The following is a 24,630-nucleotide window of genomic DNA, read 5'->3' on the forward strand; positions in this document are numbered from 1 at the left end:
AATGACACAGACTAATCTCTGGCATACCCAGCTGCTCATATGTGCCCTACAAGAGAATTTAAATAGTCTATTGGACTTATTTATTTTGCTATCTCACTAAATATCTTAACAGCAGATTTCAATTTATGTATAATGCAGTTCGTTTTTTTTAATTATATATTTAGGCACAGAGTTATCCTTGTTGCTCACAAAAAATATTTTTTGTTAGACAATCTGGAACGGTTAATCACAATGTCAGAGCTCTATATGCAGAGGGTGGCCAAATTTATATAGAATTAATTTCTGTTTCACATATTAAGGTAGCTGTAGGTCATGCATTTTACACATGCACATATATAAGCACTGAGATAGATGCTTGAGTGGATTTCTAATCTGGGGTGCACACTGAAGACACTGTGAAAAAGTCTTAAAAAATCAAAATGTCAACCTGAATGCTTTTGGTAACAGCGTTTGCTGTTACACGGACCCTGTGCTGCTTGTTTTGTGCCACATTAAGAAACAAAGTTACAGAGCAGAGAATCAACCAGATACATTCACTATCTTGAGTCACTGTCAGATATAGCATAGAAAGCTTTTAGTATATCTATTCATTAATGTGACTGGAAGTGTAAACATTCATTCAATATTTTTGAAACAGTTTATGAATTTCTTTTGTGTTCTTATTTCAGTGGTAAAGTTGTGAAGGTTACTCCACCAGGCACGCACAGTTTATGTTGTATTTTAATTTATTGTAGAATTCACGCAGGTATCTTTACTGCATAAATTCTCTATTCCCATATGTTTGAGTGACAACTATCTGCAACACTAACTGCTGTTCTTTATGATGTTCACCACAACACTAGTGTTATTGATTGGTTACTTATAGAAATGAGATGATAGGAAACATTCATCAAAAAGTGAAAAATGTGTTACACAGTTGGAGGTCAAATATTTGACTGTGAAATATATATCAATGACACTGGAAGTATAGATTGATGTATGAGCAAAATATCAACACAGTGGAGACTTGAAAAAGGTCTGTACTAAAGGGCTTCTGGAGAGGTTGATATAGTGACAGACACCAATAGGCAAACCAAACTGTATGCAGAGAATCCTCAGCACAGTATGATATTAGTAGAAATTTGCCATTCTTGCAAGGATTTTACAAGAGATGACAGAAGACTCCATCATCTCAAACCTGAGTGTTAAGACACAACTTTGACAGGAAGGTCACATTCCCACTTTAAAAAAAAAATCTCTTTCTTCTTGTTCTTGTTCTTGATGTCACACCATGCAAACTCAGATGCACTTAACTGTCCGCTGTATTTGACCTTGCACAATGCTATTTCATTGGCATACTTTAATTCTTAACCAGAATGATATTTTAAGGCGATTCTACAATTCTAACAGCTGAGGTTAAAGTGCATTAGTGTAGTCAAAAAAGTGCATGCTTTGTGAAGAAGTAATATACTGTTTTGAAAACATTCCTCAACAGTATGTGAAGACATGAGACAGTCAAAAACCAAGATGCATGTGTAAAACATATGCAACTGCTAAGATGACCCAAAACTTTGCCGATATCTTATTTATAATTTGTCTATAGAGAAATAGCAACATCATTGAGGAATGATATTTTCTAACATTAAAACTAAACCATGTGAAAGCTGAGAGACATAAACTGAGTCTGCATCTCGAATACAGTATTAATCTGTTATAATGTTTCATTCAACAAACACATTACTGCAGTGTAAAGGAATTATTCTAGACGTTGAAGAATGTTTCATAGAACCATGAGAAAATGAATTCTGATGTCATGTACAGAAAGATGTAAATGTAGTTGAACAAGAATAATCCATTTTGGTTTCATTTGCAAATGAAGGTTGAATACCAAAAAATAAGAGCAAGCAGAAGTATCTTTATCTGTGTTTCAACAGATAGAAATTTTCTATTTAACAATCACAGCAACTTAATTTACAAGTGATAGAATCTTCAAAGTCACTTATGGCCTCTGTTTGTCAGAGTACCAAATACTTTTGTCTTCTGCTTTCTTCTAATAAGTTATCTGAGGCAGGAATCTTGAGCTCCAAAAACTCAAAATTAAGCATCAGTTTTTCATGTAACTGATGTCTATCCAAAAATCCAACAGTAAGTTACAAATACATTTGCTGTAATGTACATGAGTGGGCAGAAATCAAATCACTATGAAAAAGTCTGAAGGGAACAACAATGAGGAAATAATTAATAACAGCTACAGCCATGAGACAGATCGAAGACTGGGAAGAGTAAGAAGAGACAAATAATAATAATAATAACAATATATATTTTAACATACCCACTGAATCACGATTGCTACTAGTTCCAGAACTATTAAATTTGTAGCTTGTACCAAATTTTCCTGGTACAAATTGACCACTAGATGGTCGGCTTAATCTTCTTTCTCTTTCTACCTCTGACCGTAAAGGACGTTTTGGTGTGAGCTTGAACAAAGAATGCATATTTTACACATCGTGAGTAAAAGCACAACACAGAATGATGTGAACTACATGAGGTCAACAAAGTTGATTACATAAGAGAGTAAACCACACAGGCACACAAAAACAGTTAGATTGTTGGTTGAGGGGAGCAGTTAGAGAGAGAATTTATTAACTTTACACACTTACATTTATTTGTTACAAAACACTCACAGGCAATTACAGACAACACAATGGAGGTTATTGAAACTATGAGTTAATGTCCAGTCTAATGGTCAAAATTTGCGAAGCATTTGTTACCATAAAAAGTACAGCCTACAATGCTATCTTAAGCATAATTAGAGGAATTTCACACTGTCTTAAACTTGTTTGTAAAATACTGAAAGTGACATGATTTATGTCAAAGAGAAACTAAATACATAACAATAATGGAAATTCCTGGTTGCCTGTTGTTTATTGCTAAACAGAACTAATCACAAATACACTAATATTTACACTAACTATTGTAAAAATATGTGGATGGGTTGGGTAGCACTTTCTGAAGGATTACATTAGACAAACACGAAAAGAACACTCAATGCTGAATATATCATTCTGCTGGCCATAAACATAGCACAATGCACCACTATGCCTCACCTACAGCAAACATTCCACAAGACAAACTGCTGGAGTTTGAACAAGGCTGAATGGTTAGCCATACTGTATGAAACTGAAATTAACTTAAAATTACAGTTTATGCATGGTATTACGTTGCTACAGTGAGGTAAGTATAAAAGATGTGGATAAAGAAAATCAAAATAAGTCATAAGTGTAGCTTTAGATAAGAGTGTAGCTTATTCTTGGGGCAGTAAGGAAAACTAAGATACAGATGCACTTTTGTGTGCTTCAGGAATTTGCTGAAATCTGGTGCAGCACAAATTATGTACACAAAGTACTTTATACAGAATATCTGCAACGTCAAACAAAAGTCACCTTCAATTATAATGCATTTGTCAAGACAAACTGTGGTAAACCAAATGACAGTAAATCCCCTGTCTTATGATTTGTGCTTCATTTTCAATCCATTATGCACATAATGATACACACAGGTAGTTGATGAAAGTATTTTTCCTGTGTAGTTTGTGCTTTTATTTTGAAATAGTTTATTTCATTATGCTGTTCCAGCAGTTAAGTGAAGTCACTCATCTGAGCCATACACAGCTACATCACAACACAAATAGTTATTTTTATAGCACGAGACATTCCATACATCATCAGTGGCAGGGATATCACGCACTTAGCTTTTCACTCTTCTTAACTCATGCACAATGTTTTAGTCGTAATCTCTGTCTTACATATTACCGTGTCTTCCACCTTTGAGCTTACAGGTTTTCAAATCTCATCCGATGCAGACCCCAACAATGTCTTTTCTTCTCATCACGTATGGTATGTCTCCCCTGACCTGCTGTTCTGGGTGACTTTCCCGAAATCTATCCCTTTTCCTAGACCTCTCCAGGCCTTTTCCTTCGCCCTTCTTCCTTCCACTTCAACCCTTCTGCTTGAAGAAGGAGCCACTGGCTCCGAAAGCTTGCCAATCACAACAGTCTTTTTATGTGCGTGCTCTGCTACCGCTTGGTGAGTAGATTTTTTATCTGTCCAATTAAATAATTTTATCAATAATCGATTGTCTTCATTGTTATAACAAGAGTTTTGCTCAATCTCAGTAGGCAGGGGCACAATTATCCAAGGCGAAAGTCCATATGTGAAATGGAAAAACTGCAACCCTTATGCAAGTTATATCACTTGACAGCACAAATAACAAACTAAAATACAATGGTATAGTTGTTAAATTGATTCTGTTTTAAGAATGTTCGTTATGCCATGTGTGTTTTTGCTTTAATAGTTAGGCTAGCATATTTTAATGTGTAATGCATGTTGGCACACTGAGAAAACTTGCGTAAGGATTGTGCTTTTTCCATTTTACATATGGACTTCACTTCTGAGCTAGTTGTTCCTCTATCTGCTAAGACTGATTGTTGGGGACCGCACCGAAACGCATTTGAATACTTGAGAGCTTAAAAGTGGAAGACAGGATAATATGCAAGATGGAGATTACTGCCAAAACATCATGGATGAGATAATAAGAGTGGAAAGCTAAGTGTATTGTATGCCAGCTCTGGAAACAACAGTTCAAACAGCAGCACAAGCTCATGCAGTAGCTGACATATCTGACTCATCTACAATTACTTCCAGCACTTCCGACTTTCTAGCCAATTGATGAAGCTCAAGATCACTGGCAAGTGTATCAAAAGCGTTTAGCACTTCATTTCCAGGCAAGTGACCTTAAGTGCCCTGGGCAACAGTGGGTCTTTCTATTATCAACAAACCCACAGCTCTATCATCTTGTGCAAAAATTGGTCCCATTGTCTGACCCAGCAGTGCTGACACTCTCTCCTGAGTTAACATTTTGGTACAAAAATGCATTTGGTGACTGCTCATTTAGAACCGCTTCAACACTGTAGGACAAAATTGCTCAGTTATGCATCACGGATAGCAAACCTACAATGCCTTGGTAAAAAACACACTTTTACATTGTTCTTGAGGACTAGCATATGCAAAATCATTAATATGTGATGTGGTAATCAGATAAGCAGTGGACAGTGAAGGGCTTTGCTGTGGCTGCACACTTTGGACATCATAGTAGCACCCACTGCATCGGCGTTCCACTTTACGTCCAGTCATTGTGGGATGCCCGCATCACAGGGTGTATATTCACCAGGATAACCTACATCGTCTGTGTTGTCTAAACAAAGACTTACCGGCAGCCACAACACGACACACCACCAGATCTCCACCGACGACTGCCAGTGATCGCTACCCATTTGCAGAGCCTGCAGAACAGCTTCACCAGAGGTTGCAGCTAGGCTAGGAACTACTCTGCTGTGCCAGGCACATAATCGCAAATAGTTCTGGCATATACATCTGCCAACAGGCTTTATAAGGCAGCGCACTGCTGGCGAAAGGCAGTTTGGTGCACTGCTCGGAAGGATACAGAGCTGTCGCCCCAGCAGCCACGGCCAGACGCCTCTTCTAACTGGCTGATCTCTCGGTATAGTCAACGATCCTCTTGACTTTGCAGAACTTTGTGTGTTCACTCCCCGTGAAGAGATGGGTCTTTTTTATTATTATTATCCTTTGTTATTTTGTAATTGTGTAGATCCGCAGTTGGGATCGAGTCGGTTGTTCTTTTGGATATTGTATTATTTGGTGAGTCCAATAAATTGGTTTCGGACTTGTGTTTTCTGTCTCTATTCTGCTAGCACAGATACTTCAGTGACGACGAGCTGGTTTATGAGTTTCCAACGTTTGCTCGGTTGTTGTCTGCTATGACAGATGGCTTTCCAGGTTCTTCAGGGTGCCAGCTTACATTGCAACAAGGAGGAATGTCTTTTTGTTCCTCAGGTGACCTACCTCGGCCATCTTATCAGCACTAATGGCATTTGACCGACGCCCCAGTATGTCGAGGTTATTCAGCGTTTACAGTCGATGTCCACCCCTCCTGTCGAGGTGCCAAGGCAGGGGTCCTACCCGACTTCCCCACTTCCGGGGCTCTGTGCTGCGCCCCCCGTGTTTCTGACGTTTGGCAAATCCATTGAACCTCGGGGCAACTACGTGGCTCATTTGGAGCAACAATTTATTGCTCACGATGTCACTGGTGACGTTCGGCATCGCGCATTTTTCCTCACCTATGTGGGCCCAGAACTTTATCACCTTCTGCAACAGTTGCATCACTATACGGAACCTCATGCTCTCTCCTACGAGGGATTGGCCTCTAGCCTATTGGATTATTTTGACTCTCAGGTCCACGTGGTGGCGGCACATCACAAGTTGTTCTGTTGTCAGATGCTTCCCACACAGTCACACAGGGAATGGATTGCTATACTGCAAGGTCTCTCCCGCGTGACTCATTTTTTCTGTGGCAACCCCCATTGCAAGCAGTCTTACGGTTCGGCACTCATTCTTGATGTGATTCTTGTCCACGCCCCCGACGATACATTACGGACCGATCTTCTGAAGCTGAAAGATCCCTCTTTAGACACCCGATTATCCACTATCCACACTCACGAGCAGTCCTTTCCCTCTGCTTCCACACTGCAGTCCCCGGTGCAGGTCTTCACAGCCCGCACCTTGCATTGCCGGTTCCCATCACCGCAGCTGCTGCAGCGGTGCCGGGGGCCCCTCCTGAGGCCACACCTGCCCTCCAGGACCAGGGCGCTGATCCTCACCTGTGCAATTGGCAGCTGCAGCGGCATCAGCAGCAACAGTTGCCCTCATGTAGTCAATGCTCTGTCACATATCAGAGGCAAGGTTGTCACTTCTGCAGGGTGACCAGTTTGATCTACGGAAAGTAGGGTCACAGAGCCGACGTTTGTCGGTCATCTCCACTGATGGCCGTGGACCACACTGCTGTCGACGCCTCCAACTCTGTGTCGGATGAGATTTCCTCCGTACAGTCGGTTTTTCCACACACGATGGCAGTGATCACTCTGACTGTACGGTTGAACGGCTCTCCTCTCCCTTTTCAAGTGGATACGGTCTCCTCCGAGACCGTCACTGATGGGGATTCCCACCACCAGCTGGGTTCACCCCCGAAGGACATCTTCCAGCTCGAGTCAGTCCTGGGTCATCTCCATTACTACCGCCATTTCATCCCACATGCCGCAGCTCTGGTGGAAACCCTTCACTCCCTCCTCTGTAAGAATGTTCCCCGAGAATGGTTGCCAGCTTGTGATAGAGCTTTCCACTGTCTGAAGTCTTCTCTCCTGATGCCAGCTTGCCTTGTCCCTTATGACCTCAACGAGCCTCTCATCTTGCCTGCCGATGCATCAGACTGCGGTGTGGGGGCTGTCTTGTCTCACATCACTGACAGAGTCGAGTGCCTGGTGGCTTTCATCTCCAAAACACTATCCCCGGCTCATCATAACTACAGCCAAATTGAGAAGGAGGCCTCGGCTATCATCTTTGGGTTTAAGAAACTCCACAATTTCATCTACGGCCATCGCTTCACCTTATACAACGATCACAAGCTTCTGATCTTGTTGTTTAGCACTACAGCTGCCATCCCCAAGAGGACTGCTCGCCGCCTCCAGTGCTGGGCATTATTCCTTGCTTCCTACGACATCCATTTTTGGGCCACAGCTCCCGATGCCAATGCGGATCTTCTCTCTCATCTCCCAGTGGGTGCTGACCCCGAGTTCGATGCTGCCCGGTTGCCAGTTCCCATCTGGATGTCGTCGCTGCTGCGGCAGTCATCGATTTGCCACTGGATGCCAAGCTAGTGACACGGCAGAGGACCCGACGCTCCAGGTGCTGATGCACCACGTTCAGCACGGGTGGCCGTCAGGCCGTCATCAGCTGCTGCAGGCAGAGGCCCGGGCTACTGGCACCGCCGCCAGGACCTGTCTGTCAGAGATGGGCTCCTCCTCATCTCGGGTGATCACGATCGCTGGCAGGTGGTGCTGCCACCCTCCCTCCACCAGTGGGTTTCAGAGCTCCAGCACACTGGTCATTGGGGGATTGTCCAGACGAAATGGCTTGCCTGCCTGCACGTCTACTGGAGGGGGCCGGACGCTGCCATCGCCCGCACGGTTGCCTTGTGTCCCTCTCGTCAACAGCACCAGTCGGCGTCTCCTCGCCGCCTGTTCCCGTGGCCTCCTGCTACTTCTCCTCGGTCTCGTTTGCACTTCGATTTCACGGGCCCAATCCTCGGCTCCTCCTGGTTTACCCTTGTGGACGCTGGCAGTGGGTTTCCTTATGTCCGTCGCACGTCCTCCGTGACCTCCACCCATACCATCCAAACTCTTTCCTGCATATTTGCCACTGAGGGCCTTCCGGAGACGTTTGTGACCGGCAACAGCCCTCAATTTAAATCTTCTGAATTTACCTCCTTCTGCACCTCCCAGGGCATCCAGTAGATTCATACTGCTTCCTTTCATCCTTCATCTAACGGATTAGCCAAACAGTTTTTCCGGACAGTCAAAAGTCCAGATGTTGAAATTGTATCCCCAACACTCCCTGGATGATACCCTTACCATCTTTCTTTCCTCCTGCCAATCCACTGCTCAGGAAGGATCATCCCCAGCTGTAAAACTTCACGGCCATTCTCAACAGTCCCCCTTGTCTCCGTCTTCTCCTCGCCCAGCTCCTCCGCATTCGACACGGTCCCGTTATTCTCTACAGGATCCGGTCTGGGCACTGGTGTTTAGCCGGCATCGTCCCCAGTGGGTCCCCGCTCATCGGCCGTGCTATGGCGGCAGTCACCCTTGACAATGGCACAGTGTGCCGGAAGCGTACCAACCAGCTTCACTCCCGGCGTGGTCCACCACCGTCTCCAGGGCTGTCGGCCCTTGTGGCTGACAGTGCTCCTCTCCCCGCCCGACCGCCCACTGCCCCCACAGTTCACACCCTGTGCGGGCTCTCCAGCAGAGGGCCCTACGTCCATGGAGGTGGATCCTGCACCAGCGACCGCCCCCCCCCCCCCCCTCCCGGTCTCCTTTCGCCCACGGCCTCAGTGCCTGACATTGACATGAGCCTTCCACTCCCCCCTGGGGGTGGAGGGTCTGCTGTGGCCCGGCACTTCAGACATTGTAGCGCTTACTACATCGGCAACACACTTTATGTCCAACCGCCACGGGATGCATGCATCACAGGGTGTATATTCACCAGGAAAACCTACGTCATACGTGTTGTCAAAAGAAAGACTTACTGGTGGCCACAACACACCACCAGGTCTCCTCCAACAACCGCCAGGGACCACTACCCAGTCATGGAGCCTGCAGAACAGCTTCACCAGAGGTTGCAGCTAGCCTAGGGACTACTTAGCTACACCAGGCATGTGTTCACAAATAGTTCCAGCTTTATAAGGTGGCGCACTACTGGAAAAAGGCAGTTAGAAGCACCGCTCAGAGTTGCTGACCTGGCAGCCGTGGCCAGAGCTGGCCAATCTCTTGGTACAGTTGATGAACCTCTTGATGTTGCAGAACTGTTTGTGTTTGCTCCCTGTGAAGAGATGGGTATTTTTTATTATTATTGTTCTTTGTTATCGTGTCGATCCGCAGTTGGATCGAGTCGGTTGTTCTTTTGGATATTGTATTATTGTTTCGTTTTAATGAGTCCGATAGATTGTTTTTGAACTTGTGTTTTCTGCCTTTCTATTCCACTGGCGCAGATACCTCAGGCTCACTTTAAGCTTTACAGCAGTCATATCCTGCTTTAGCTGAAGTTTTGCATACTGTTAGAGCTTTTGAGATTTCTCAAGCAGCTCAGGTTACCATTTCCATGGTGTTGTGATATCAGTACTGTCAACTCAATTGGCAAATGCTGCACGACCTAGTCTGGCTGATACTGAAACTGCAGTAACGCTGTGCAGTCCAGGTGGCAGTGGAGGGGCTCCCATTTGACTAGACTGAAATGAATCCCAGTTCCGTAACAGTTTCTCCACCTGACTTAGGTGAAATTTTTGCATACTGCCCAGTTATCTTGACTGTTTTTCTTCACAGGCTAGATGTACTTGCCTACATTATAATGATGTATGTCAGCACTGGTTTCACCAGGGTCACATAGCAGATGTTTTTCAAAGCCAGCCATACTATCAGCAATCTAGTGCACTGATGGAAATAAACAATATTACAGATGTAAGGATAGTACAACACCATCTTATGCTGTCAGCAACAGTTCGTGGTATTCCCATTTTAGTCCTTTCTGATATAGGGGCCTCGGTCTCAATTATTAATCAGACTTTGTATCTCTGAATGCATTCTCCACTCTTAAAATCTCTGGCAGTTAAGCTGTGAACTTACTGTTACTTGACCATATAGTTCTGGAATTAATGTATAAGCAAGTAACCAAAACAATTCCTTTCTTTATAGTACCAGAAACCTAGATGGAAAATATTTTTGGCCCAGATGCTTATTCAGCCTTTGGGTTTTCTCACTAACTCTCAGTTAAGGTAATTTAGAATACCATTTCCTTTGCAAAAGTGTCATATTTGTGTCCCAATAAGCACCCTTCCTTTCTACAGGCCTGAGACTGCTTTCTAATTTTTTTGCTTACATTACATTAAAAGAGTCAGTAGTTCCAAAATTTTCCCAAGCCCACCCAACACTTTTAGCCTTTTGGAATGAGGTTTAAGTAGAAATGCATTAGCATCGCTTAGAGGAGTGAAAAGTGTTATCTTCAATTCCTTATAGCAGATGGGAATTAATTTTAGACATATTCAGAAACCAGGTGGTGCATTCATTTTAGTGGGTACTTCAAAAAAATGGTAGATGCTAAGTTGACTGTGGACTCAGTGCCCCTTCTCCATCCTGATGACTTACTTTCAAAGTCAGCAAGGGTCATCTTTTCTCCAAGTTTGCTCTTTCGGAAGCTTATTTTCGGCTTCCTTTGGATGAGGTTTCCAAAGCCATTCTAGTATTAAATACTTTTCATGGCATCTATCAATACAACATGTTATCTTACAGCATTGTTAGTGCTCCAGCAATATTTCAGAAATTTACAGAACATGCTATTGACAGTATTCCATAATGCACCAATTATTTGGATGATATAGTGGTCACAGGATAGAGTCAGAAGGGTCATATATTGAATTTCCAAGTGGATATTTTCCATGCTTTTGCAAGCAGCATTTAAGTGCTACTTGACAAAATGCTCATTTTTTTCATCTTTACATTAGTTGTACACAGTACATCCTTAGCCACGATGGCTTTAAACTGACATCAGATGATGTGGCACCCATTTCTCATTTTCCTGCATCAAATAAAGTAAAGGATCTGCAGATTTTTATCTGCAGGGTTACGTATTATGCCTGATTTATCTCCCAACACCACATTTGTTGACTTGATTGTGGAGAAGTGAGGGGTCCTTTACCAATGGTCCACAAGCTGTTGCTAAGCATTTCATAAGCTGAAGCAACAACTCTAAGCTGATTATTACCTTGCCTTGTATTAGTCTCATTTATCTCTAGTGTTGGCCATGAACACATCGCTACATGGGGTCAGAACTTTTCTATCGCATAAGTACCTGAATGGTTTGGAACAGCCTATGATATTCTTATCTGAGACCCTCACCATGGAACATGAAATTTATTCCCTGATAGAGAAGGACATTCACAATTATCTATGGTATCCAGAAGCTTCACAATTTCCTGTATGGCAACCAATTTCGTCTTGTCACAAATCATTAGTCGTTGTCCATATGTCAATGTGGCATGAGCAGACATCTCAGAGATTACAACTCTGGACTCTTTTCTTATAGGATGCAGATGTGCTGTCATCATCATTACTTTTGGGCCCTGATGATGAATTTCATAAACAAGAGAATGTCTGATTTATCATCCTTTGTCATTGTCAAAATATTGTGAAAATATGGAAATACAAATTTGGATGAACACTTAGGAGTACACCATTAAGAGACTGTTTACTTTTACACTGAACCACAATTGGAACAGTTGGTGGAAGACGATTCCATTGCTTCTAGAGATGTTGCAGCAGGAGTCACTCTGGAGACATCTTTGTCAGTTCATACAAACCAGCTGATTGGAGGCCCTTCCTCTGCCACCATTTGCAGAACTTCATAGTTTCCTTACATGATGCCATGACCATCTTTTCAAAGGTGTCCTACTACTGAACTAAGACGATCATCAATGTTGAGAGATGATTCCAGAGGTTATGCATTCCCAATATGGTGATTCTTGCATCAATGCCGTAGGGGCATTTCCAAAATGAAGAATCTGCAAATGGTCAACAAGAATCTTGTGTACATGGCGCAGCACTGCCAAGCTAATCAGACTCAGCAACTAGCACTGTCCCAAGACTGCCATCCATTGTCCGCACCTACCCAGTCGTGGGATCAGGTGCAGGCAGATATTGCATGTCCATTCCATGGGGCCCTGTGGTTGATACTGTTTGCCTGTAAATCATCAAAATGTGACAGATCATGGTGGAGAATACCACTAAGGCCCTGTCCACTGTTTTTTTATCTAAAAAGTTCTTGTCGCTGATAATACACCACAATTTGCATCTGTTGCTGTCCAACAGTTTTGCATCCAGAATGGAATCAAGCATATTACTCACATCATTTCACCCCGCCTCTAATGACATGGTCAAAACCAGAAATACAGCTATACTCCTAGTCCAGTAAACAAAGAAAAATCAGGGTAAAAAATTTGCGTAGTCACAAATTTAAATTACAGCACACTGGAATGAGGGATGTGTCATCAACAACATACTAAAAATCCTGACCAGTTTCATCGACAACATACCACAAATCCTGACCAGCGGATTGTGTGTGTGTGTGTGTGTGTGTGTGTGTGTGTGTGGGGGGGGGGGGGGGTTAAAGTAAAGGGTACAGTTTTAGGCTTTTCTTGAATTTCTAACAAACTGCAGCTGCTGGAGAAAATGTTTCCCAGTACATAAAAGAAGTACAGTAAATTTACCATGAAAAGTCCTGTTCATTCTGTCTCTTAGGAATAATAGTTACTAGAATGCAGGGGACAAAAAATTGCAGTTTATAAAAAATAGTGTTTTAACTGTATAAAATTAATGTTTATTGTTAAATAAAGTGGGTTAGTAATAAATATTAGATATGTATACCACATCTAAATGCAGCAGAACTGTATTAAGGTATAAATTTCGTTCTGGGGGTGTAACAGGGTGGAAGGGAAAGGGGGGGGGGGTTAGGTTAGAAGTTTGAGGGAAGGCAGATCCCCAGATTGTGGTCGTGCACTTCCCTCCTTCATAGGTCTGCAAATGAAGAGTGAGCGAGCAATTATCCATTCTCTCTACCGGAGTATATCACAAAAAGCAATTACAGGCTAGTTCACAAAGTCATACCAACCCCTCCACTGCTCACCTTATGAATCACAGGTGATGCAGTATGCGCACATGTTGGTGGTTTTTATTTTCTGCAGAATGCATTAATTAATTAATTAATTAATTTCTTGTTCCGTAGATCCAGTTAGTGAGTCAATCACAAGGATATTGAACGTGTCAAATTGTACAGGTTTCAATTTAAACTTACAATAAATACAAGGGCAATTCAATGCCAAATTGTACATAGTTAAAGTAAGACATACTATAAATACAGTAACAGATACAATGTCAGCTAGATAACATAACAACCGTTTAACAGAAAAAGTAGTTTCAAATAAAGGTTAAAGATAAGAGCACAAAGTTAAATCAGATATTAGGCCTACAAGAGTAAATACTGGTACAGCCAATTTGTTGTTACAAAATGTGTGCTAATGCCCAAATGCACAATAAAATCAATTGAACTACTTCTAGACACAATAAGTTTAGTGATTAACACTACATGGAATACAGATATCAAAGAATGGAAATCCCAGGATGGAATAACAACAATATGAAAAGGAAATATTGTTACTCATCACATAGAGGAAGTGCTGAGTCACACACGGGCACAACCAAAAGACTGCTAAACTCTTAGACTTCGCACAAAAAAGTCTTCTTCAGAAGCAGAATGCGCACACGCGCGCGCGTGCACACACACACACACACACACACACACACACACACACACACACACACACACACACAAATGGCTGTGTGCGAGTTTTCTGCTTTTGAAGCACTTTTTTGTCTCAAAGCTAAACATTTAGCAGTCTTTTCATTGTGTCTGTCTGCAGTTCAATGCTTCCTCTATGTGGTGATTAGCAATGTATCCTTTTCATATTGCTGGAATGTAGATATGTGTTATTAATAATATATATTACGGTAGTATCTGTTCCCGAAAGAACAGTTACCGTGGATGACCATGCAGCTTTGCTAGAAATGAAATGATAATTAAATAGACACCCTAGCTGCAAACAGGCATTGATGTACTTCATTGGGGACATGCTGAAAATGTGTGCCCTGACCGGGACTCAAACCCAGGATCTCCTGCTTACATGGCAGACGCTCTATCCATCTGAGCCACCGCGGGCACAGATGGATAGAGCGTCTGCCATGTAAGCAGGAGATCCCGGGTTCGAGTCCCGGTCGGGGCACACATTTTCAACATGTCCCCAATGAAGTACATTAACGCCTGTTTGCAGCTAGGGTGTCTATTTAATTATCATGTTATTAATAATATGAATACAGATAGAATCTATGTAAATTCCTGCACAATGTCCTACACTGCCAAAGGGCAATTGAATCCTACTCATCCTGTGTGGCAGTTCCAGTGTTATACCAGGAAATGCACTTTCCCCTGCCACGAGTACTGCTTGATTTTCAGTTTATAGAGAGACTATAAGTCTCCAACAGTTCCTGTCCGGTTCTCTCATGTGAGTAGACAAAATTACTTCACTCAGCTCATGTTCATATAGTGGCATTATTTTCAGTTTATTTAGTGAGCACTTATTTGCTGTTGTCAAGTGATTTGTTACATAAGAAAATCTCCACAGCTGGAGCTGTCAGCTGTATCAAGCTGCAGAGCCCACCTAAGTGTAACGTGTTGGCAATATGCATTTGACAATGTTGACTTTATTGTCTCCACTATTAATAGCTGGAGTACTTTTTGTAGCACGAGGGACATAAAAAGAATCACATCGGCGTCTGCTCTCCCAAGATCTGAAGAGGCCAAGATCTTAAACTGGCTTCCTTTGCAACACAAGTATGTCACCTCGCTGTTATGGAACTTCAAATATTTCAACATAAGTCACACATTGTATTACAGCAAATTACTGTTCTAAATTTGAACATGATCAATCCTGTTCCACCAGACATATTAACACACCTTGCAAGATACATTGTGGATGTGTGGCAAGGGACTCCAGTCAGTTAAGCCCAGTCTACCAGTGGGATTTATGCTATCTATCAGTAATGTCTATTTCTGCTGTCTATCAGTAATGCAGTTAATGATGGGACAAGTGTGGTAAGTTTTGGTCATTCATTAATTGACAACCAACTGACTACAATTCCCTGCAGCACTACACTCACAAATTAGGCACTTCTCAGTCATTGTTTACAGGGGCTTTTTTTCTCAATAAACTGAAAATAACTCTACTATATAAACAGAAGCTCTGTTAAATAATTTTGTCTCCCTACATGAGAGAACTAGACAGGAAATGGTAGGGAGGTCCAGCCTGCCTGTAAAGTGATAAACAAGCAACACTCGTGTCGGAGGAAATTGCCTTTCCCATAATACCACCAGAGCTGCTGTACAGAATGGCTAAGAATCAATTTTGCCTCCAAAAGTGTAGAACAGTGTGCACAGATTTATGCACAGATTAACATCAAACACAAACTGAAATGAGTACATTTGCATGACAACTGCTTTAACTCCACAGAATTTTTTTTAAAAAAAGTATATAATACACGTATGTATGTGTGTTTGACTGTAAAGTGTAAATCACTGTGTATAAAAGAGAATTACTGGTAGCAAAAAGTAATGCAAAATACTATCAAGTAATTGGTCAGTATGTTGTCATATTTTTCACTGTCAATGGGCATTATGGGTGTAGCTAACTTGCAATGAGAGACCGCATTTATGATCCACTGAACAAGCAAACAATTGACTACCTTCTGTGAAAAACTCGAGGGAATGGTTACTGATAACCACCATTATCTTGACAGGCAACCCCACTGTCATTATAAGGCATTTTCCAATTTGTATTTTGAAAATGGCACAGGCTTACTTGTCAAAATATCAGAGTTCTTGAAGGATTTGTCCAGCTGCATTCTTGCAAGTTATCAGAGTATATACACTTAACTTCTCCTTGGGCAGTTCACTGAATGCAGTAATCTACTTATTTCATAGGATACAAATTCCTAATAAATAAATGCTAGGAAGTTCTCACATACTATGTATGTAATTACTATGTTGACAAACGTATTTTTTAAACCACGAGTCTTCAAACAAAAGCCTACATCATAATACTATCGTAACTGCTATCCAAATGTCCATTACCTAGAACTCCACGCCCTCCCCTCCCCACCTCTCCCCTACCACACAGTCTTTAACCCGTGCCCAAATTAATTCCATTGGGCTATACTGACAGAAATGTGTGAATACATGCAAAACTGTGTGACCACATTCACGTGCAAGAAGTGAAGATTGTACATTCTGTCACATAACTTGTATGAATAAATGAGCTGAAGGAGTTTGGCATGAGTCTGGTTTATACTGAATGGAATATTTTTATTTTTAAGCCAATATCCGCTTTCCTGCTGTTTGTACTTGGTGTTTTCTCTGTAATGTCTGAATGATAACTGGAATGATACATCACATGACTACCTTTGAAGCAAGAACTGTTCAGTGGGCCACTCCTTGAAATTGATAGTATCCATTTCTAAATGGGAGTCACAAACTAATAAAATACAAGTTTGCTCTCAGGAACAAAACCAGAAGAAGAGCAAGCATGCAGAATAATTATCCGAGAACCTTTCGTTATGGGAACTTTCGAACCACCAGTACCAACACTCTTTTTCCAGCAGGTATTTCTGGTATGATTCTGATTCACCCATGTTTCATCATGGTAATACACTGTTGGAACTACCTGCTCCTCTTTATTGTGCATCTTTATAAGGTATGTGGTTTGTTCTGCATCTATCTCACTTCTTTCAATTAATATCTCTCTCTTCTCAACATATTTGAAGCCAATGCCTTCTAAAATTCTTTGCACTGACATAGCACTACTTTCGGAGCCAATTTTCTCATGCTAAATTGTAACAAGTTTTTGTGATGTTGGATATTTGTCATTTATTTATTTTCAGACATGGACCATTTTAAAATATTGTTGTCAAAATCATCAATTTGTGTTACAGGTTTCTTGTGATTCTGGTGGTTTCCAGGCTACATGCAACCAATGTTTCTGGAGGTTTCTATAGCTCTGACACTTTTGTTTACAATCCTCTCTACAGTTCTCTTGCTTACACCACAGGATTCTGCAGTCTGTTGTTGTGTCTTCAAATAAACACAGTAGTAGTTCTGCTTTCAAATTCACATTTGAAAAAGTTATATATGTGGTAAATAATCCCTCTCACTTGCTTGTGAAGCACTTCACATTTCTTGCCATAACTTGACATATATATTAGGAAATCACACTAACACATACACTCCTGGAAATTGAAATAAGAACACCGTGAATTCATTGTCCCAGGAAGGGGAAACTTTATTGACACATTCCTGGGGTCAGATACATCACATGATCACACTGACAGAACCACAGGCACATAGACACAGGCAACAGAGCATGCACAATGTCGGCACTAGTACAGTGTACAGTGTACCTTTCGCAGCAATGCAGGCTGCTATTCTCCCATGGAGACGATCGTAGAGATGCTGGATGTAGTCCTTGCCATGCCATTTCCACCTGGCTCCTCAGTTGGACCAGCGTTCGTGCTGGACGTGCAGACCGCGTGAGACGACGCTTCATCCAGTCTCAAACATGCTCAATGGGGGACAGATCCGGAGATCTTGCTGGCCAGGGTAGTTGACTTACACCTTCTAGAGCACGTTGGGTGGCACGGGATACATGCGGACGTGCACTGTCCTGTTGGCACAGCAAGTTCCCTTGCCGGTCTAGGAATGGTAGAACGATGGGTTCGATGACGGTTTGGATGTACCGTGCACTATTCAGTGTCCCCTCGACGATCACCAGTGGTGTACGGCCAGTGTAGGAGATCGCTCCCCACACCATGATGCCGGGTGTTGGCCCTGTGTGCCTCGGTCGTATGCAGTCCTGATTGTGGCGCTCACCTGCACGGCGCCAAACACGCATACGACCATCATTGGCACCAAGGCAGAAGCGACTCTCATCACTGAAGACGACACGTCTCCATTTGTCCCTCCATTCACGCCTGTCGCGACACCACTGGAGGCGGGCTGCACAATGTTGGGGCGTGAGCAGAAGACGGCCTAACGGTGTGCGGGACTGTAGCCCAGCTTCATGGAAACGGTTGCGAATGGTCCTCGCCGATACCCCAGGAGCAACAGTGTCCCTAATTTGCTGGGAAGTGGCGGTGCGGTCCCCTACGGCACTGCGTAGGATCCTACGGTCTTGGCGTGCATCCGTGCGTCGCTGCGGTCTGGTCCCAGGTCGACGGGCACGTGCACCTTCCGCCGACCACTGGCGACAACATCGATGTACTGTGGAGACCTCACACCCCACGTGTTGAGCAATTCGGCGGTACGTCCACCCGGCCTCCCGCATGCCCACTATACGCCCTCGCTCAAAGTCCGTCAACTGCACATACGGTTCACGTCCACGCTGTCGCGGCATGCTACCAGTGTTAAAGACTGCGATGGAGCTCCGTATGCCACGGCAAACTGGCTGACACTGACGGCGGCGGTGCACAAATGCTGCGCAGCTAGCGCCATTCGACGGCCAACACCGCGGTTCCTGGTGTGTCCGCTGTGCCGTGCGTGTGATCATTGCTTGTACAGCCCTCTCGCAGTGTCCGGAGCAAGTATGGTGGGTCTGACACACCGGTGTCAATGTGTTCTTTTTTCCATTTCCAGGAGTGTAGATACACGTTCACAGCTTTATCGCTACAAGAAAATAGCATCTAAAATTGGATGAATAATTTGGTTGTCACAAAGTGCAGCAACTGCTATTAGCATTATTGCAAATTTTGGTGATAAGCTTTTGAGATCATATTATGTAACAAGACCTTTGAGCTTGACAGTGGCTACATCGTTAGTGGTGCATGGAAATGGGTGTCTGATGCTGAAAGGTAACAAACAAAGCAATTTAGTCGCCCACCATCTAACAGAATCAGCATCACTACCATTGTTCTTCAGTCACAGATACTGGCATAATACCTGGTAGCATACAGAAGTTCCATGCTTTACGAAGTCACCATGACATAATTCAGCACTACCTAATGTCCTACTGAAATCCAATCTCCTTACACTGATGATGCAGTAAGTCACTGAGGCTCAAAATGGACAAATCTGACATTGTAAGAATTCCACCAAGCATTTATTCAAAGTAAAAGTTACTTGTCAAGAATGGATTAATTTCTATGGGTATTTTATGTAATTTATGTTGAAAACCACAAAACTGTTATTCATGGACAAGAAGCAACCAACACACTGAAGACATGTAATGAAGGTAAACCATACACTGTGATAATGTATGTTAGCTGGAACAATGAATAAAGCAACGTATTTAAGTTACTTCACACACACAGAACAACAATTGCAGGAAGATTAGTTATAATCTGTGTAGATTAAAATGAATGAATGCTTTCAGCACAAATACATCATATACCGACCAAACAGGAAAAAAAAAAGCATAAAAAGGGACAATACTGCAGAGATTCCAGCACACCAACACAGAAGAAAAGGCACACATATGAATGTTATATGCCAACATCTTCCCTCTGTGAGGTAAAGTAGATAAAAAATGCTTACATATGTCTGAATTACCTCCTGATGCAATTCAAAAACTGGTGTAGTCCTGTTACTAACAGTATCCAGTTCCGATGTGTACCATTGACTTGCTGATTCACGCTTCTCTGCTTTATTGCTAGCCCGACGTTTATCTTTCCCTTTATCTTTTTTGCTTTTCAAAGTCCCACCTGAAGCTTTGGCAAATATTGGACCACCAATTGTGGGAGATGTTACAGGCGTCTTACTAGCTGGTTGATGCATGCTTGTTGATCTGTGTAAACAAAATTGGGTTGCAACTTTATAATTATTGTTCATTCTGAAACTTCTTCTTTTTACATAAAATATATTTTTATTCATTTAATAACCATATTTCACTTAATTTTGCTCAAGAATAAGCCATAAGTCTAGGAAGCAGCACATACCAGTAATGCGCCACTTACATATTTTCAGTGTATACCTCGTTCAACAATTAGTAACTTGCTACTAAATTGCTAAGTTGTTGAATATATTCTACATCTCACGTAAATCTGTAATTTTTCCACCATCTAGATAGTACTTGACTATTTTATTCAAAGAAATGTTATGCACGACAACACATTTATCCTTAATTTTGTCACATGTGTTTAAATACGAATATGGGCAAGTAATTAATTTGTGAACACAATTTCTTCTACATCAATGATGGTCCACTACATAATTAAGGCTACCCCTTTTATACAAGGTGAAGAATCAGTACATAATACCAATAAATAAATTATCTGTAATGATTTATAGTGTAATGACAAATTCATGACATCTGTAACACATTAGCTGAAGTTACAATAAAGGGTTCTAGAATGTGACAGGAAAATTATACTAATTAAGCACAGCCTTCTCTTTTCATTGATTAAGACTGACAACAGCACATTAACTGGATTATTGTAAATTATTATTTTCATTAGTAATCTCAAGCAAAATTTCATATGAACTGGCTTACATAAACAGTGAAGCGCACTGCAGAGAGTAAGAAATTATTTATAAGCAGTCACATTCTTATATGTAGATATAGCATGCTTGCTAATCATGTACAAAGATTCTGCTTACAGGAACTATGATGAGCTGATGGAACAACCATTATGGAAACTACTAAACAGAAATAATAAAATCATCTATAGCCTGCAAGATTTGATTAGGTTAGGTACTTTGTTTATTCCACAAAGTCAGGCTTTGAAACAAATCAGAGGAATTTAATACAGTTTTCATATATAAAGTTAAACAATAATTGTCAAAACAAATACTTGCACAGTAAAGTACATAAAATAATTCTTATGCTATTGTAACCATCCACTGTCAACTGAAAAGAACTTACCATGATTACATAATCAGATCATGTTACTGGACTGACAATGAGCTGAAATCTAATTTTGAATAACACACACATTATGTGACATCATTAGTAATACATACACTGCTTAGTTTCACTGAGCAGCAAGAGTTTGCTGCTGAGAAAAACTTCACATTTTTCTTAAACTGTAGGTAAGCTTTCCACAACTGATGACAAATTATTGAAAATGCGTATTCCTGAATAATTGACAGCTTACATTTTATACCAAAATAATCACCTAATAGTTTTTTGCAGACTGTTACCACCTTCATAATAATTTTGTGAAAATAGTTATTGGTTGGAAGTATGAATAATTAGGTTATTGAAATATCTTTGATGATTAAATAGCTAAAAAGCAGTAGTTAATATACACAATTTTTCAAAACAGGCTATGCAGAATTTCTTGGATTGAATAAAAACTTAACTCCATGATCACTCTCTGGGCCTACACGATGCCTACCGGTTGCTGTGTCATCTTCTGCGTATTACGTAATTCTGATGTGATGTAGAGGGGCACAGGGTCAGTGCCCACTCTCCCGACCATTGTCGGCTTTCCACCCTCGGAGTCATTACTTTTCATTCAAGTAGTTTGTCAACTGGTAACATGACTGAATGGACCCTGTTCCAGTTCTAACACCAAGGTAAAATCCCTGGCAGTACCAGGAATTGAACCCAGGGCCTTTGTGTGGCCATCAACCTGCTGATCACGCAGTTACATAATATTCTTTGATTCACAAAACATTTTCACTGTTCACCATTGATTTCAGACAGAATTACAAAAGGCACAATCTTTGTTTAACAGTGTTAAGAAGTGTAGTATTAAATTCCATGCAGAAATCTGGTTGTGCATTCCTCCTTCTGTGGTACACCCAGGACAAACTGAGCAATGACATTAGGGATGGGAATATGAAATTTCAACTTTAAAAGCAAATCTTTTGAAAATAACATTTAATGAGCTTCAACTCATCTTCCTATACAATGATTCCTCTGAAAGTTCCACACTCATATTCAGAGTGTGCAGTGCATTCACCATTTCCTCAAGAATTTTTGAGTAATATCGAATACCATCGGCAGGTGGTAAACTTTGTAGAAGCTTTCTAGCACAGTCCTTTGAAGCCCCTAGCATGGTTAGTTCACAGCTCAGCTTCTCACAGGAAGCTATATGGCAAACATCAGAAGAATAATTAAATGCAAATCCCACATTACTAGAGCTGAAAAAGAATATTAAACTGAAGAATAAAAATGTGTGCATGAATTCCAATACTGGAAAGGAAGGAAAGTTTGAAATGGATTCTGTGTTACAGAATAGCTGGATATTTTTCAAGGAGCTCTTTGCAGAATGGAGGAGTGGCCATGTACACCAAAATATTTCTGGTAAAATACTGACCCTTAGATAACGTGACTAACAGCGTATTTTAAATACGACAGTATGCCATCTTAGACACTACATAACATTAAAACACTTGATAATGGCATTTTAAGCTGAAATCATGATCGTGTAAATGTAACACTGCAAATAAAAAACAGTCTAATGGCGGTACTGACTTTAAAGAAGTACTCTCCTTCTGACAATCATTTCAAATTTTTATTCACACCCCTCAAGTTAACTATTTTCCCTCCAGCATCACTTCATTGCATGAAGATTCATTGTTCACCTGCCAACTAGCATATCTTCAGTTGAAGCTCTGATGTCTTGCCTCTTTCAACTGCATCTTCAGCAATTTAAGTGTGATTTTTCAGTTAAAACCAAACAAATTAGTGTAATGCTGATATATAACAGTGTGAAATATTCAGTAGGACATAGGAGCCGATTTAGTATCTGTTTAACAGTAGCGCAAGCCCTAATCACTAAAACATAAAGAACAAAAATAATGAACTGCATGCCATTTACCTACCTGAAAGGTTTAACAACAGATAATGGTGCAAATTAATACTGTAAAAATCATTGGCAGACCATTATAAATACTTTCAGGCAATAAAAGATTATTGTTGTTTATGTTCTTCCATGTACACTACTGTAGACCAATACTGTTGTTTCAGTTACGATCAACCAATACTTTAATATAGCTCGCCAGTCTGGGATTTGTATCAGATAGGACTGATACAGGTAATAGAGAAGTTCCGAAGACCAGCAGTGTGTTTCATTACAGTTTCACTTAGGAAGTGTGAAAAGGTTGTGGAGATGCTCGGCCAACTCCAGCGGCAGACACTACAAGAGAGGCATTCTGCATCACAGTACGGTCTAAGACCATGGCGATAAAATCAGAAATGGAGGCGTAGCAGTAATCATTCTCCCTGAAAACTATATGTGACATCAACAGGAAAAGAGGGAAGTGACACTAGTATACTACACACTGTAAGGTGACTTGCACAGTATAGGCATAGATGTAGAAGTCTTAACAGAAGTTACCATCAGTGTTCTTAGGTTGTCAAATTCTGTTTTGCAGCTGTCAACATTTGTAGCAAATTTTTATTTTTTCCTTAGTGAAGTTGAGTTACTTGTGTTGTAGACTGTTTATTTTTGATATAAACAAACAGATAATATACACGACTTCACACACACACACACACACACACACACACACACACACACACACACACACACACACACACGAGGTGGACAAAAATATGGAAACATCAAAAACACAACACATTACCACAGCTAATACACTGTAGGAAAACCTCTGGCATTCAAAATAGCTTCCAGTCATCTCAGAATGGATAAATACATGTCCTGTATGGTTTTCAAGGAAATCTTATACCATTATTCATGCAAAATAGTGGTAATTTCAAATAACAATGATGAAAGTGGATAGTGATCACACACCCTTCTCTTTAAAGTAGCCTACAAAGGCTTAATAATATTATTATATGATGCTTGCGGTGGCCAGGGGACTGTGACAATTTATTACAGTGCTCATAAAACCTGTACCAGACGATGTGAGCTGTGTGAATAGGAGCTCTATCATCTCCTAACACAGCATCACCAGTGGGGCACACACTTTCTATCATGGGATGGACCAAATCAGCCAAAACACTCACATAATCTTTGGCAGTAATGCAACCTTAGAGTAACCACAGGGCCCTCAGAATACCATGATATGGTTGCCTGAATCATCACTGAACCCCTGCCATCTTTCAATATTGGGATGCAAACTCAATCAGAAGTTGGAAACGTATGCAACAAGATTAAAACTGTGTGCCTGACCGAGACTCGAACTCGGGACCTTTGCCTTTCGCGGGCAAGTGCTCTACCATCTGAGCTACCAAAGCACGACTCACGCCCGGTACTCACAGCTTTACTTCTGCCAGTACTCGTCTCCTACCTTCCAAACTTTACAGAAACTGTCAAAATACTTTTTTAGAAAACTTTGAATCTTGGTGCCATCAAAACTGGCTAAACAAAATGTAACTAAAACCAAAACGAAGCAGTCTGAAACT

At 41.4% G+C, this 24,630-nt stretch overlaps 1 protein-coding gene across 1 annotated transcript in view; it reads right to left on the reverse strand.

The window, feature by feature from the left end:
* The window catches only part of LOC124787750 (dedicator of cytokinesis protein 1), a 413,210-nt gene that overhangs the window by 28,322 nt on the left and 360,258 nt on the right, over positions 1-24,630 (reverse strand). The window contains exons 31-32 of the mRNA XM_047254617.1: positions 19,863-20,097; positions 2,312-2,456 (exon numbers count right to left, since the gene is read on the reverse strand). Of these exons, the coding sequence (XP_047110573.1) occupies positions 2,312-2,456; positions 19,863-20,097 (380 nt within the window). The remainder of the gene's footprint in view (positions 1-2,311; positions 2,457-19,862; positions 20,098-24,630) is intronic.

The sequence above is a fragment of the Schistocerca piceifrons genome, chromosome 3 (assembly GCF_021461385.2).
Source record: "Schistocerca piceifrons isolate TAMUIC-IGC-003096 chromosome 3, iqSchPice1.1, whole genome shotgun sequence".
Lineage (NCBI taxonomy): Eukaryota > Metazoa > Arthropoda > Insecta > Orthoptera > Acrididae > Schistocerca > Schistocerca piceifrons.